General features: G+C 34.1%; 2 protein-coding genes across 3 annotated transcripts; both read left to right on the forward strand.

The window, feature by feature from the left end:
* Window positions 1-1,505: 1,505 nt before the first annotated feature.
* Window positions 1,506-6,770, forward strand: LOC127793795 (agmatine deiminase). Its single transcript, XM_052324528.1, has 10 exons — window positions 1,506-1,692; window positions 2,218-2,331; window positions 2,419-2,508; window positions 2,611-2,695; window positions 3,111-3,166; window positions 3,255-3,333; window positions 4,251-4,385; window positions 5,045-5,277; window positions 5,611-5,769; window positions 6,315-6,770. Exons 1-10 carry the CDS (start codon window positions 1,606-1,608, stop codon window positions 6,399-6,401), a joined length of 1,125 nt encoding a protein of 374 aa, XP_052180488.1. The 5' UTR covers window positions 1,506-1,605; the 3' UTR covers window positions 6,402-6,770.
* Window positions 6,771-7,357: 587 nt separating this feature from the next.
* On the forward strand, window positions 7,358-15,323 carry LOC127793746 (uncharacterized). 2 transcript variants are annotated; one of them, XM_052324448.1, is made up of 7 exons: window positions 7,358-7,471; window positions 7,577-7,843; window positions 8,268-8,410; window positions 9,585-9,728; window positions 10,116-10,301; window positions 14,200-14,324; window positions 14,785-15,323. In XM_052324448.1, the coding sequence occupies exons 2-7, from the start codon at window positions 7,630-7,632 to the stop codon at window positions 15,008-15,010; spliced, it is 1,038 nt and encodes a 345-aa protein (XP_052180408.1). In that variant the 5' UTR covers window positions 7,358-7,471; window positions 7,577-7,629; the 3' UTR covers window positions 15,011-15,323. The 2 variants fall into 2 exon arrangements, with proteins under 2 accessions (XP_052180408.1, XP_052180407.1); XM_052324447.1 differs by lacking the exon at window positions 7,358-7,471 and having other exon boundaries at window positions 7,520-7,843.
* Window positions 15,324-16,618: the final 1,295 nt, after the last annotated feature.

A 16,618-nucleotide genomic window follows, 5' to 3' on the forward strand; every position in this document is an offset into this window, starting at 1 on the left:
TTCTTATAAAACATTTTTTTAGCATTAAATGATTTATTTAACAATAACATGAACAATAATTTTATATAAAATAATTTTACATGAAATGATTTTTTAATCATAAATGTATTTTTTTTGTTTCAAAAACTCTCTTTAAATTATTGAACGTTTAACGAGAACTTATAAATGAAACATTAAAAACTCTAATATTTAATATGGACCTCAAAATATTTTAAATTATTGAATTTACTTTGTATCTATTTTATACACCTGTTTGTTCTTCTACCACGATTCACTAATTTATTTATTTTTTTATTTTGTTATTAATTAGTATAAGCTCGACTTAGCAGTTAGTTTCTAAAATTAAAGTTACTATTTTTTGTTTAAAATAAGAGAAATAAAATTTTAGACGTACCTTGAGTTGAATATGTCAAAACTTAATTTTATATTTTCTTTTATTTGTTTCTCTTTTATTTCTTCCTTCGTCGAATCTCGCTTTCTTTTTTTTTTTTTTTTTTTCTAGATTTTGTAGAGTTAATGAGAGAAAGTATATGATTATAACTCCTTATTTATATTATTATCTCATTCAAATATATAAAAAGTCATTCGATCAATCTATTGTTTTATTTGAATGGTGAAATATATGTATAGAGATGCATGTTTTTATTCTTTTATTTCTCAAGCTCTCTTATAACTTATTCAAGGTATCATCATTTTAATAAAAGGTATATTCTTTGATTTCCTGCATCTCTGCTAACTTACTCAACATGTTCACTCAATGTATCATCATTTTATTTTATTATTTATTGGGTAAATGAATACGCATACATATATATTAAACTTTAATGTTTATTAACATCTTGTTTTTTTATAAATGTTTTTAAATAGAAAAAATTAAAACTATGTGTATCGATTCTTATTTATGGTCAGTTTTAAGTTCGAATAAAAGAAAAAAAATAATATAAGTAACTAATAGTCAATAAAAGTTTTTTAGGAAACAAATTAATTATAAAAAATTAAAATTTATGCAATTGGCATACACAATAGAATAAATGCATTAATAATATTAGTAGGAAAGTGTTTCCCTGTAAAATATTTTTTTAAATAAAATAAATTTATAAAATAAGTTTTCTAAAATATGTTTTTTGTTGTTTCAAGTATAATTTAAAAATTTTGTTAAAAATTAATTATAGTGTTTGGCTAGAACTTATAATGGACAAAATTTAAATAAAGAATCAAATAATGATAACAACGACGAAACAAAAAATAACAATGAGAAAGATGGTAACATGAATGAAGAATAAAGTAAAGATTTGAACAGATAAGAAAAATAAAATAGAAAATAAATCGTGTTAAGTAAAGAATTTTAAAAAATATATACATATATATATATATATTGGCAAAAGGGACGTCAATTTTTGCAATTTTGTATGGCTACAGCATTGTGTTTTTCGTTAATTGAATTGTATTTTTAATTGATTTTTTCCCAAACACACGAGCCTCGGACAAGATGTGTTTAGATGTATTTTTTAATCCATTTACGGTCGGGCAAGGGTTGATGGTTAACCGGGTCGGGGAGTCGAGCTCCGGTGGATGCAGAGAGGGTAACGGAGAGAAGGAGAAAAGATGGATTTGGAGGGGACGCCGGCGCTCCATGGATGCCGAATGCCCGCCGAGTGGGAACCTCACTCCCAAACCTGGATGGGTTGGCCTGTAAATTTCAGTCCCCCCTTTCTTTCTCCACTCTACTAAATTTCCAGGATCGAGATACAGAGACGCAGAAGTTTTTGCAAAAATTTACCATCGGTTTTCGGACTCTGAGTCCAAGAACAACTAGAACGGATTTTCTTATTGGGAACGTTGGTTCCTTTAGTGTTCGTCATACTTGGTAAAACAGGGATTATGGGTTCCCTAAGTGTTCGTCAAATTTTCTGCTATGGGTATTATTGTTCTAAATTGATAAGTAAAGGATCACTATTTCTGTTGACTAAGACGATGGATTTGCTTTCATGAACATTTGGTGCCTTCTTTGTATCCTACTTGTTTCCCTAAAGAGCCCTTTGTTTTCCACTGCTGTTTACACTCCTATTCCCTTGATTTTTGTCCTGTATTTCTCAAATTGTTTGATATATTTGCATTTGCGAGTGAAAGTAAGAAGGCTTTTGAGTTATTTCATTTTTTTTTTAATTTTATGCTGATAATGTATGGATATAATAATAGCTTCATCGTGAATTACAGGAACGCCCAGATAATTGGCGAGATAATGCAGAACACGCTCAACGCGTATTTGCCAAGGTTGCATCCGCAATCTCGAAATTTGAGTATGTAACTGTCTGTGCTAGTGCTTCCCAGGTTGGTAATAATAGTGGTTGCGATTTGTCCCGCCAAATTGATATTTTGTTCTCTATCGAGACTGAATGTGATTCTGTTCATGATCAGTGGGCGAATGCTCGCAGTCAATTGCCACAAAATGTCAGGGTTATTGAGATGAGTATGAACGATTCTTGGTTCCGTGATACTGGACCAACTGTAAGCTTCTTGCTTCTCTTTTGCTTTGGCTTTTCTTATAGCTTTTTAAGAGTAGAAAAGTTTATTTCAAACCCCTGAATTGATGATCTGTGGCATGGATAGTTTGTTGTAAGAGACAGCAACGCATGTTTGGGCAACAATGAGTGGAAGGTTGCTGCAGTTGATTGGAATTTCAATAGCTGGGGAGGTGAGAATTTATAATGTGTGTTCTTATTTATGCCTATGAGATATTATACACTACTTTCTAGAAACTCTCTTATTTATATTAAGTGCTTATGACCTCATAACTGATGTATTGTTATAAATAATGATGATTTTAAACAGAAACTAGTATGAGATATTAAAGCTTTCTTTTCCCAATATTTAGATTACCCATGCAATGGGAGCACACAGTACTCTTAAGTCATTATCATTTTATGAATCTCATTGATCTGCTGAGAAATTATAATTGTGATTAACTGTACTGTCCTTCAATTTATGGTTTATGAGGCTAGGTTCCATCTATAACTTTATTATAGTTTTTGCTAAGAGAAGAGTACATTTGCTTGCTCCACTGACCTGTCAAAATGAAGATTTCACTTTTATTGGTCTGAAATTTGTAGGCATCGAGGATGGTTGTTACAATGATTGGAGTCTTGATCTTCTTGTGGCCAGGAAGGTTAGCAAAGTTGTTTGTTTTCAATTTATTTCTTAAATGCCATATTTTTGTATCCTGTCTGATCCCTATTTCTTTCTTTAACCATTAGATTTTGGAAATTGAGAGAATCCCTAGGTTTCCTCATTCTGTGATTCTTGAAGGTGGAAGCATTCATGTAGACGGAGAAGGTAATGTGTTTCTAATTTCTAGGAAGACACACATGACCATGTATCAAGGCGTGCCCTCCCAATGGCACAAACCTTGCCTTTATGCTTCATTGTTCTGCTCAGAATGCTTTATATGTGCCTAGATGTCCAAAGTGTGTGTTGGCACTGGTGCTTACTATTCCCAAGATTTGAAGTTTCAAGTGCCATGCAATGCATATTTGAAGTTTCAAGTGTATGACAAGGACACCTTACCAATTTGAAAGAGTATGTACATAGCTTCATATAGCACAAGGAATTCCACAGAATATAAACAGTATTTAACTGATATAAAAATTCCCAAGAAATGACCTATGATTAAAATATTGTAGTTTCTTCTGATCTGTGAAGCATGGAATGCATACTGCTTGATGGCATTGGAATCTCCCTCAATGTAATTTGTATACAAGTTCTTGTTTATACAGGCCTGCTAGGGGTTAGAGAGCAGCTCATTGAATATTTGGTTATTCAAGTCTTTTAAAGAACAATATGGTTAAAAAAGTGCTTGTTGTTTTTTGGGTGAAAATTTCAGATTCTCTTTTCCTTCTAGGGAAAACATTAAGAAAATAAATCACTTTGGCTCATTTAATCCGCTATTTTGTAATGAAATGTAACCTGAAAATGTGTGCCCAGAAATGTAAGCAGGAATTAGTGTAAGCAGCCTTTAATGGTGCCATTCTTTGCACCTTATCTGTACCGGCATGAAGTAATTTCTAAGTTGATTTATTGAATCTAATCTTTGTAAGTGATAATGCAAGACATATGGAATCTGACGTGATGGTGCCTGATGATGGCTTACAATTTTCATCATTAAAGGGGCCACAGAAGCTATTTTCTTTATTTTATCTTCCAAGAGTTGACCTTTCTTGGTCTTCATCCTAGTGCATTTCTCCTTCCTACAGGGACTTGTCTTACTACTGAGGAGTGCCTCTTGAACAAAAACAGGAACCCCCATTTGACTAAAGAACAAATTGAGGATCAACTTAAAGCATATCTTGGAGTAAAGAAGATTATTTGGTTGCCTCGTGGATTATATGGTATCCTATCAACTTGAGTTCTAACCGAACTTGTTATTTATATTTATTTTGCACTGAGATTTTAGATTGCTAGCATTTTTTTTCAAGTTTATCTGGATTTCAAATATTTGCTGGTATATGTTGTTTTTTCTCAGCATGTTGGAGATCTTTATGCTTTTGAATCTCACACTTTTTAGTACATGGAATGATACATTCCTGTGCAATTGTGCATGCAGAGCATCAACATGGTAGAAAGAGTTTTTATGAATCCATATCTTTAGTATTTGAACTGCAATTAAAAGTTTAACTCTGTAGCATTTGTTATCTGTAGCACAATTTGGAGGTAAAATGGTAAAGGCTGATTTATTGGGGTTCCTTGGTTTTTTAAAATTTGTCAAGCACTAGTTTTGTCCTTGGATAGTGTTTTGGAGATCATTACCTTGAACTTTGATCCAGTCCCTTCGAGCAATGGTCTATGCCAAGTCCTTGGCCTTTTCATATTACTCAAGAAAGGGCATATATCATGGACGTTATTTTATTGAAGGTTCCAAACCGAAAATGCTGCTCTCTCAAACTAGGAGAAAATATTTTATATTCCATTCCACTCATTTCCATTTCATTCCTCTCTCTCTCCCAAACAAAGCCTGAGTGAACTGAAGTTGATTGTCATTGTTTTGCAGGAGATGATGATACCAATGGTCATATTGACAACATGTGCTGTTTTGTAAAGCCTGGTGTGGTTTTATTGTCCTGGACTGAGGATGAATCGGATTCACAATATGAGCGATCCGTGGAAGCCTTTTCTGTTCTCTACAATGCTACAGATGCTAAAGGCAGAAAACTAGAAATAATTAAACTCCACGTACCTGGACCACTGTATATGACAGAGGAGGAGGCAGCGGGAGTAGTTCAGGTGATGCATGGAATTTACTATCACACAACTGTATTCATTCTGGCACTGAAAAGTAACTTAAGCTCGATCAGTTCTGAATGCTAAAAGAAAATATGTTTATACGGAAGGATCTGGAAACCTGTTGTTTTTGTTGTTGTAAAATGTATGTACACACACTTCCGTGCATCAATTTGCAACTATATGCATGAGTTTTGTCCAGACGAGGTTGTTACTCATCTGCCTGAAATAAGTAGGCCGTATAACCTTGCTGATCACCTCTAGTTGTTATCTCTATCTTGTGAAACGGTAAATCAAATGCATCAAATCTTATTCTTGTTAATATTTGAAGAATAGGATGGGGAGGCTAAACCAAGACTTCCAGGAACAAGGCTTGCAGCTTCATATGTGAACTTCTATATTGCCAATAAAGCTATCATCACGCCCCAATTTGGGGACCAAAAGTGGGATGATGAAGCTGTTCGCGTCCTGTCATTGGCTTTCCCAGCTCATGAAGTAAGTGATTGTGTAATTATTCTTTCTTTTCCATTTTTTTTGATAAATAGTAACTCTGTTAATGACTGTTAATTTATTCTAACATTTAACAACCTTCATATTTAGGACATCAGAATGGAGTATCAAATCTGTCTTATGAATTATCCATCTAAAAATAAATTTGTCTGATGAATCCTTATGTATTCAGATTGTAAATAAATTGTTGAGCTGTAAGTCTTATCCAAGTATTCAAATGAATTTTTGTCAGTGAGTTTAGTTTTTCGATCAGTTATGACAATACAAATGGTATCCTGAGGATTCATAGCTTAAAGGTTCGACCTAAAATCCTTTTTGGCAATATCAATGTTACTCTGCAAATCAAATAAGATGGTCAGATCAATATGGGAGCGTACTTAAAAGAGTAAAATCCTCTTAAACCCTTCATCTATTGTGTGGGATCACCTAAGCATAGTGGGGCTAGGATTGTTTGTTGGGAAGTAATGTTTGTTGTTATGTCCTTTGCCTATATTGCTGAAGAAGGTTAATCTTCTTGGTCTTTGGTTCAGGTGGTAAGGATTGAAGGCGCAAGGGAGATTGTTCTGGGTGGAGGAAATATACATTGCATCACACAGCAGCAACCAGCCCTTTTATAAACACTGTATAACATCTTTCTCTGTATGTTAGCATTGGCTAGGTCTGCAGAGAATGCAAATGAAAAGAGAATTTTCTCAAGCTGTTTCTTCAACTGGAGATTGTTAATCGTAATTTTGGACCTTCAACTGGTCTAGAAGGTTGTACTTATGTAGTACGAGATCCTGAGAATTAAAATGACCAAGAGTTTTCATAACAAAGGGCTTTCTGACCTCAATGCATGAGGGGCAGCCCCAATTTGTGACGGTGAAGAAAGAGTCATCTTTATATGTAATTTTACTCTTATTTTATAAAGAGATTGTCTTTGTAACCAGGACTTGATTGTTAACATGCAGTGAAAATGTGTGGCTTGAGAGGCTGGCATTAATTTCTCCTCTCTTGGAATGATTGTTTTTCGCAAGTTTTGGTCTCGTGCTTTTGATTACGTTAAAGGAGGTAAATCGTAAGTGTGAGATTTTGTTTCATTATACAGAGTGAAGATTGAATTCACGATTTATTGAACTGACACTGACATATTGTTTGTTCGACTGTTTGATCTATTCTGTGGGGATAATTTTTCCTCCCTAGTAGATTGTGTTTATGTTAGATTATTGAAATTTTATGAAGTGAATATAGTATTATTTAAATTTTTTTTAAATATATTCAAGAAAATTGTTTAATAATAAAAAATTATAACAATTTTCTTTATAATAAAAGATTGAGCCATTTTGAGAGAATTTATATATTTTTTTATGTATGAGTTTATATGATGTGCATTATGTATCTTTAGTGAGTTTATTTAAATCATGTTTAAAAAATATTGTGTGATTTATTTTTTTATTAAAAAAAGATAAATTTTAACATTTATCTCAATGTTGTGGGTTTCTTTTCTCTTTTTCTAAATTGAGATACATAAAGTTTAAAATATAATTAGGTGTATTAGCATTTGTGATACAATGGAATTGAACCTAAAATGAAGAAAAAGCCTCGTAGGCACAGAAACGTAACGCCCCAACAGAGTGGAAGCACGAACACCGGGAGTGGAACAAGCAAGCCACGCGGGCGATGTTCAGTGAGAGATCCGAGAAAACTTGTAAGAAAACTGGAAATATATATATATATATATATATAAAATTCTCCAGCCTTAGACCCAATTTTGACGTGGAAATTTGAAGATCTGTTTCAATTTTGAGAGCAGAGTGGTGGTGGTGGTGCCGTGGTGGACGGGGAGAGAGAGAAAGACAGAGAGAGATGGGTTGCTCGTTTTCTGGACTGAACGCGCTCTACGACGCCGTGAACGGAGGCGGAGACGTCTGGATCAACGAGAATCGCTTCCGAATCATCAGGCAGCTCGGCGAAGGTGGCTTCGCCTACGTCTACCTCGTCAAGGAGGTCCTCACCGATGCCGCTGCCGCTTCAGGCGGTGGCATCGCCCAAAAATTCAAGGATCCCTCTCACGCCTCTGGTTCGTTCCCTTTCCCCGGGTTGATCAGTTCCGATTTTTGATTGCTAATTCTTTTCTCAATTGGTAAGCAGCGGTGGAACGTATTTCTAGGGTCTGATCTTTGGTCTGTGATTTGTTAACTGTCTTAATTTTTTGGATTTCTCGTTTGTCAATGTTGTGTTTTTTATTTTAATGTTGAACTGGACCGTGTTGTGAATTAGGTTGTTTTGATGCATGACTCTTTCACGTCGATAGATCTGTAGTGTAACTTATTTTGTTGATGCGTTTGTTTGATCTGTAATGTGAGATTGGTATTACTTTGGTGATGCATTTGTTTTGGCATGGGAGGAAGACTGTCATGGTCATGTTATTTTGCTGGCGGAGAAGGGAAAAAGAAGATAGGATAACTAAATTTGTTTTTCATTCGTATTGGTTTGATATGCAGATGATGGAACTTATGCTATGAAGAAAGTGCTCATTCAGAATACTGAGCAATTAGAGTTGGTGAGGGAGGAGATCCATGTTTCGTCCTTGTTTAGCCATCCGAACCTGCTCCCACTTCTTGACCATGCTATAATATCAGTAAAGGTATACTGCACTTGTCTATATATATTACTGATTTATAAAAAGGCTTGGAAACTTTGCTTCTGTTTTTGTTCTTATTGCTGTTGGCTGATGTGGTTGCATATAAACCTAAAATGTCATTACGTTGCTGTTTTGTGTTGAGAGGTTTGCCATTCAATGTCAATGAGTATGTGCTGAGCAGGAAGGAGAATTTTCCTGTTTTATCTTGCATGATACCAATGCATGCTCTTACTTTAATTGGGAAAAGTGATTGAGGAAGTAAAAGTGCAGAATAACACCAAATTTAGTTAAAAAAAATTCCGTGGAAAGGTTCTCATCATAATGAACATTGGTGGGAATTGTTTGATCAATAAAAACTCAACCTATTGTTGTCCCAATGTCTTCAAATGATATTTACATGAACCTGTGCTTTCCACCCAGTACTTTTTCCTTTATTTGTTGAATTAAAAAAAAAATATTGTAGCCACCTGAAGTTTCCCAAATTAATTTTTGAAATTTCAACTGGTTGTTACCTTCCCACCTTTCTAGGTACAACTTAAACTCTAGGATATTATGGTCCACTATATAACCAACTGCAGATGGTGCCCTTCCAACACTTAGTGTACTGATGTCTTTTATCAGCATCACAGCATACTGAATCTACCGATCAAATAATTCTTCTATGAATAAAAGCGATTTGCTTTTTCTTGCTCATGCCTCTGTATGTTCTGGTTGACATGACTGTAGCCGCCATTACTTACCATGCTCAGCATTTCATATATTGCATGCGTAGATGGAAAGGGTGAAAGACTCCTGCCATTTTGGGGTTTGGGGAGATCATCTATATGCAACTTTATTCATGACATGCAAGGGCATTGTTTCCATTGTTGAACCTATGACCCTTGGTTGCATTAGAACAATATTTTCTAGGCTCCACATTTCTAGGCTCCACCCTCTACACCACATTTCTGATAGCCTGAAGAATTCCATGCAAAAGAGAATGATGAAAATCTTTTCAAGACTTCAATTACTAATGCAACTAACTACTTTCGTTGTTTGCACTTGGTGTACTTTCATTGTTTCCTGTAATTTCTTTGAGATAAAGATATGGGCATCTTTATGTTGTTACTTTTATTATCCTTTTATTTCTCCTTCTGAAGTTGCCAACTTATCAACACGGTCCTCTTTCACTGGATAGCCTACACAAGAAGGATCCTGGAAGCATGAGGCATACTTGTTGTTTCCAGTTCATTTGGATGGAACATTACTGGACAATGCTAAAGCTATGAAGGCTAAGAAGGAATTCTTTTCTACGTCAGATGTTCTTCATATATTTCGGCAGGTGAATAGAAATTAGTAGATGTTGATGCTATTTATTGATTTCCCTTCTACATATTGTTTTTGAAGCATATGAATAACTTTTTTTTTTTTGTCAAAATCTGTCTGCATTAGTCTGAAAAATAAATGTTTTACATTGTTTTGTTTTTTTGGATATACATTTTGCTGTACTTGATTTGATTGTGTGGTGATACATGTTTTCTTTGACTTTAACTTAGCTATTTGATTTGTCAGTTAATCCCAATTAAATCAGATTTCCTTTTGGCTTTTGGTTCACACTTCAAATGCAAATCTGGATTATGAAAATTTATGCTAAACACAGAATTTCTATGTGGCAACTGCAATGGCTGATGCATTTAATGTTAATTTATTGCTGCATTTGTATTTTCAGCTTTGTGCTGGACTCAAGCATATGCACAGTTTTGATCCTCCATATGCACATAATGATGTCAAACCTGGTAATGTCCTTGTAACACATAGAAAGGGACAGCCACCTCTTGCAATTTTGATGGATTTTGGAAGTGCTCGTCCCGCAAGGAAACAAATTCGCTCTCGTTCCGAGGCACTACAGTTGCAGGTAATTTCTTGGGGCCGATTTGATGCTTTTCTAGTTATATGTGTTGGTTTTTAAATTTTTGTATTAAGTTTTTATTTTTTGTTGAAAAAAATGAAAACTTAATTTGCTGTTTGATTTTGTTGCTTTTGAAAAATTGACAAAAACTAAAACTAAAAATACAGTTTCATGGCTCTGTTTGTGTTGATTTTTCTTATATGTTGACAAAAATTTGTTTAATTGTGCAGTGCTTTAGTTTTTATGGTAATTGGAATTTGCTATGTTGGTTTTTTTTTTTTTTTTTTTTCCAATTTTATATGGTGATCACATGGCTAAAGGTCTAGAATCCATGTAGCTGACTACGGTGGTTTGCTTGTATTGATTGAAAAGTCTGTCAGTGGTTGTCTCATTTGGTAGAATAGGGGGGTGTCAGAGAATTTCAGTGGCCAGATCTGTGGGAGATGACCAGAGCTAGGCTACAGGGAAGGAGAAAAAGGATTTAGGTTTCAAGCTTCTCATGCACAAAAACGAGATGACATGAACTTGATTGAATGTGGAAGTGCCTAAATTTTGAGTTTGTGTCATTTTTTTGAACACGTGAACACACAGCAAGTGGTATTTTTTATTTTCCTACAGAAACTAGAAAGAGAAAAAAAAGAAACTAGGAAGAGAAACTAAAACAGAAACTAGAAAGAGAAGAAAATTCAAATGGGCCCTTAGTTTTCTCCCCTTCAACATCTGCAATAAGCTCTCTTCATGCAGATAATTTTTCCCTAATTTTTTGATAAATGATCTCTTCCCTCCATTTATCTGGTTTTAGGGTAATTTTTTGTCGTATGTCACTTTTGATCTTCTCAACGTGCATTTTCTTTCTTGGTTGGGTTGATGTATAAGTAAAATTGAGGACAGCTGGTATCCAATAGTTGGAATGGTTGGGTTGATGTATTAGTAAAATTGAGGAAAGCTGGTATCCAATAGGATAGTTGTAGATCTGGTACCAGATGCCAGGTACCGGCCATTATATTCCATTTAGACTAAATCTGTACAAAAGGAAAGAGTTGCATACTTTTTGGCTAATATCAGCCATTTCGATCTGTGTCAGTCTATATTGACGTTCTGCTGGTCCGACGGAAGAAGTAGCTTTCTAGCGTTACAAAGGAAGAAAAATGTTGAGTCTGTTCGCTGTCTTCTCTTTGTTGGTCTCTCTCTATCCTCTTTGCTGAAGTAATATCAAGGAGAATTAGTTATTGCTTTTATTTTTTTTTTCCATGCTTAATAAAAAACCCCTTTTTTAGTTGGAAGGATGTGATTTTATAATAATCTATTAGTTCAAAGTTCTTTCAAAATCTTTATAACAATATTTTTTGAGAATTCCTAGAAAAATATTTTCAATTTTAGAATTAATGAATAATTCTAAAGCAGCCAAAAAATGTATGAAAAATTCTATTTTTTTTTTAAAATTTTAGTTATTAATTTGTAGATTATTGAACAGATACTTGTATAATATACTTTCTCTAATGTGGAAATCTTTATTTTGTTGAAAAAAAGAAACTTGATCATCATCAACATCAGAAGTCTTAATCATACTAGGTGGGTTTTGGTTACATGAATTCTAGCTGTCTGATAAACTCTATCTATGATCATACCTCCTCTAATGGTGTTATAATCTTATGTCATGCCTAAAGGTTTTCCGCTAAGTTCCTTTTTTGTTTGGGTTGTTTTTCTCTACCTCCCTTATTACAAACTTCTTTAATTTCATCCATTCTCCTTTCAAATGTATTTATTTATCTTCTTTTCACATGTCCAAACCATCTTAATCCAATTTCATACATTTTATCTTTAATCGGCATCATTCCAATTTTATTACAAATAATCTCATTTCAGATCTTGTTTCTTCTGATATATTTGTACAATATTATTATGCAGAAACAATTTAGAATCTAAGAGATTTAAATTAAGTAGAAAAAAAACAGAATATATGGAATGTAAATTTAGTAAGAATGCAAGAGTGGAGGATGTTATAATAAAATTGGAAGACCAAATCTTACAAAGAAAAGACCATTTTCGATATTTGGGATCAGCGATTCAAAAAGATGAAGAAATTCACGAGGATGTCACTCATAGAATTAAGGTAGGTTGGCTAAAATGGAGAATTGCATCGGGGGTGTTATGTGATGGTAAAATCCCATTAAAATTAAAAGGAAAATTTTATAGGACAGCTATAAGACCAGTTTTGTTGTACGGCTCAGAATGTTGGGCAGTCAAATACCAATATGAGCAAAAGACGAGTGTAACGGAGATGAGGATGTTAAGATAGATGTGCGGCTATACAAGAAAAGATAAAATTAGAAATGAAGTTATTCGTAATAAGATAGGAGTAGTGCCAATAGAGGAGAAGATGAGAGAGACTAGACTAAGATGGTTTGGTCATGTGAGAAGGAGACCAAGAGATGCTCCTGTGAGGAGAGTTGATGAAATGGAACAATTAATCAAAAAAAGAGGCAGAGACAGACCTAAGAAGACTTTGAGAGAGACATTAAAGTTTGATATGAAGTGTATGGATCTTAATGAAGATATGACAAAAGATAGAAATACATGGAAGTCTAGAATTCATGTAGCCGACCCCACATAGTGGGATAAAGTCTGAATATGTTGTTGTTGTTGTTATATCCCAAATGGCAGATTTGTTCTCCTTCCTGCGGGTTTGCCCGCCCGGAAGGGGGGCCCACACCCTCCTCTCATTTATCCCGCGTTGGGCAAATGTTATGTTGCGCAACATAACATTCTCATCCCAAATGGTACCTAGTATTGTCTTGTTTCAGTACCGGTAACAAAACCATTAACTTGTTCAGTACAGTATTAATAGCTATGCTTGGTAGGCTTATGAGAGCTTTGTTTCAGCTTATTGCATGTTGGTGCTTGGCTGGGGATGTTAATGATTGGCTTGACGTCTCCCAATTTGGCTGTGCTTGATTTTGTTAAGGTTACATTTCAGCTCTAGTAACAGTTACGTCACAGAAACACATGCCTACTGCAGTGCTTGGCTGCCTACAGACTTAAAAATAATTATAGATAAAATAAAGATACTAAGATGAGTAATTAATTATGACGGAAAATGGTAGAAATTCAAAGTGTGAAAAATGATTTGATGGTTCATTTTCCAGCAAAAAGTCATGCTTCTGGATAAAACTGAATGTGGCAAAGCACTGTGGCTTTGAAATTCAAAGTTGACATGGGCCAGGAAGACTCTCAGGCACTGAACGCAAAATTGTTAGAAATGATAACTAGTTCTCTTTTTACTGTTCTCACTTGTTTGCTTAAGTTGTGACATTATATAAATAAAGAACATGTAACATACTGATAGGACAGGATAACGAAAAAGATCAAGTAACTTGGTTTTGTTGAGTCCATAAATCAATGACTGCATGGTTGAATAAAAAAAAGAAAAAAGCTTTAGATGGATTGTATATATTTAGAAAATTCTGCAAAGCCCTCTGGGAAATATATTATTGTAGGTATATGAAAGAAATAAGTCATCGGATGATGTATCATTGTCATAATAATATTGCTGACTAGAGGTAACATAATATGTGGACGGGGTTATGCCTATATCCACTTATTGGTGTATTATGTAACTTTTGGTAAAAAAAATCATATTACATTGGATATTCTCTGTGTTATACCTGCAATGTCTCACACAAAACAAGTTTATCAAACTTGGTTCCATGTTTTAGTTTTCATGAAGTTATAAAAAGTTCGTTTCCTACTTGAGCATTGATATTTAATAGCCGTTTTTTTTCCCTTTCAGCTACTTTGCTGTTTTATTAACGTGAACAGAATTAGGGGCTTGATTTGATTATTGGGGATTGTTCTCTAATTTCTAATTGTATATATCTTGTTTTTCTGGATGCTTATTGTGTAGGAATGGGCATCTGAGCACTGTTCAGCACCGTTCCGAGCTCCTGAATTGTGGGATTGCCCAAGCCATGCAGACATTGATGAAAGAACTGATATCTGGTCACTAGGGTGCACAATGTTTGCAATAATGTAAGTCTGCTTTTGCTGCAAATAATTTATAATAACTCTTTTTGATGCACATGCATCTTTTTTCATCTTGCTGGCATAGCTGTTAATTTTGTTATGCGCAAGCCACTCAGTGATTTAGCAGGGCCCATGGGTGGATGGATGTTCACTGAGGACATGGTCAGTAATCTATATTGGGTTTTGGTTGGGAAGTCTTCGAACGCTTGCATTTAATAACTTGAATTTTAGACGTCTAGCTTCTCTATGAAGAGAATTGCTATTGGGATCAGGTCAAATGAATACCTCGTCTGGTGTCTATATACAGTAACTACTAGAAGTAAATCACAAGCTTAATTCCACTAGATAGAGTCGACCACATGAATCATAGATTTCAAGCTATCTCTATCCACGGTCTTATTCTCCAGCTGGTGTTTGTATCTTCTCTCAAATTTTTAACCAACTTCCTTGTCTCTGCTACTCACAGGTATGGTGCATCTCCATTTGAGTATGCACTTGGGGAATCTGGAGGAAGCCTTCAGTTGGCCGTTGTAAATGCACAAGTAAAGTGGCCTGCCGGGCCTAACCCTCCATATCCAGAAGCTCTGCAGAAGTTCGTGACATGGATGCTCCAGCCTCAGCCCACCGTTCGACCACGCATCGACGATATCATCATTCATGTCGACAAGTTGATCTCAAAGTTCTCTCCTTGAAAAGAAGTGGGCCACCGGAGCAGTGTTGAATCAGTTCGTTTGGGTGATGAATTCAGCTAGCCTTCATCACTTCAGTTTATTGTGAAAAATGTGATGACAAAAAAAGCAAACATAAAAGTTCTTGTTATGATGGTTATATAGATCTCTTAGAGCACATCTACATCCAGCCACCGCAACGGTTTAATCTTATTGTATTGCTTTAACAGCAGTTATTCAATTTTTTCTTTTGTAATTGAAGCTACCATATGTCTCCTTTGTGTTCGTTAAATAGCATTTTGGGAGAATAATTTAATGAATCCATCTCATTTACTCATATTTACAGCATGTCGTGAATGATTAATAAAGATGGTGATAAAAGGATTATACTTCTCTCTATTATGTACTAGAGTTTAATTTAGCCTATAGCTTGATTCTCAACTCAAGTGCCAATTTCTGTACTGTTTATTATAAAAATGTATAAACCTCACAATTTTATTAATAAAATCGTGCATATATTAATAATTAAAAATTTACTAAGAGTGTTAATTTAGCACTGTTCGTTAAGTGCTATAGGCAGTTAATTTAGCCTATGGCTTGATTCTGTAATACTTAAATTAGAAATAATAAAAAATTATATTAATAATTAAAAATTTACAAGTGACAAATGCATTTATTTTAAGTTATGGTGCATATATACCTAGAGTAGTAGTAGTGCGGTCACGGTTAACTCCCTATTTTTAGGGATTCCAGCTAGGATGCTCCTAATTTGTCTATAATAAAGTTTGTTTTTAATTTTCTTTTTAAGTAGAAGTATATTAATAAAAAAAATCATAAAGCATTTACAATTTATACTAACACATACTTCGAACAACTGTAAAATTTTTTATAAAACATAAGAAAACTACTTAAACCAACTAAACACAAAACTAACATTTCATCATATTTATATAAAATATGGAGAATGCAAGTATCGCTAGGCTAGATCCGTAATCATTAGACTTGAAGATTTGAAATCCCAATTAGTTTTTTCAATCGTATTCTTCTTATTCCTCTTTTTCTTCAATTGGAATTTAGACTTAACCTCAATATAGCCCAAATTTAAACTAGTTGTCCTATCATATTATTGCACTTATAAATAATATCATGGTGTGCTTATTATAAAATAATTCTTAGAATTAAAAAGGATATAAATATTTGGACGGTGTGATATTATATTTATTTTTCAATAATTTTTATATGACATTTTTTTAATAAGTATACATAAATCTTCTTATCTACTCATCAAGATAGTTATAATTTATAATTTTAAACCGCATCAAATATTCAATTTTTTTTCATATAAAAAATATATAAGAATATTATGGTTTTCCAAGAAAAGTAATGGTCTAGTAGTATGAAAACCAATCTTTGATTTGGAGGCAAAGTTGATTTAGCATCTTATTCCACAAGTGAGAAAGAATAAAAGAAAGAGAAGTACTTCTTTCTTCTGTTTTACTTATTAAACAAAGGAACTTTGACAACTTATAGCAGGAAGAGCAATTGAAATCCAATCCAATAAAGCCCTCTGGATAGCATAATTGTGGTAAAAGCATGTGAGAACCAGGAAGAATCTAGTACTCCAACAATACA

Source organism: Diospyros lotus, chromosome 2 (assembly GCF_014633365.1).
Source record: "Diospyros lotus cultivar Yz01 chromosome 2, ASM1463336v1, whole genome shotgun sequence".
Lineage (NCBI taxonomy): Eukaryota > Viridiplantae > Streptophyta > Magnoliopsida > Ericales > Ebenaceae > Diospyros > Diospyros lotus.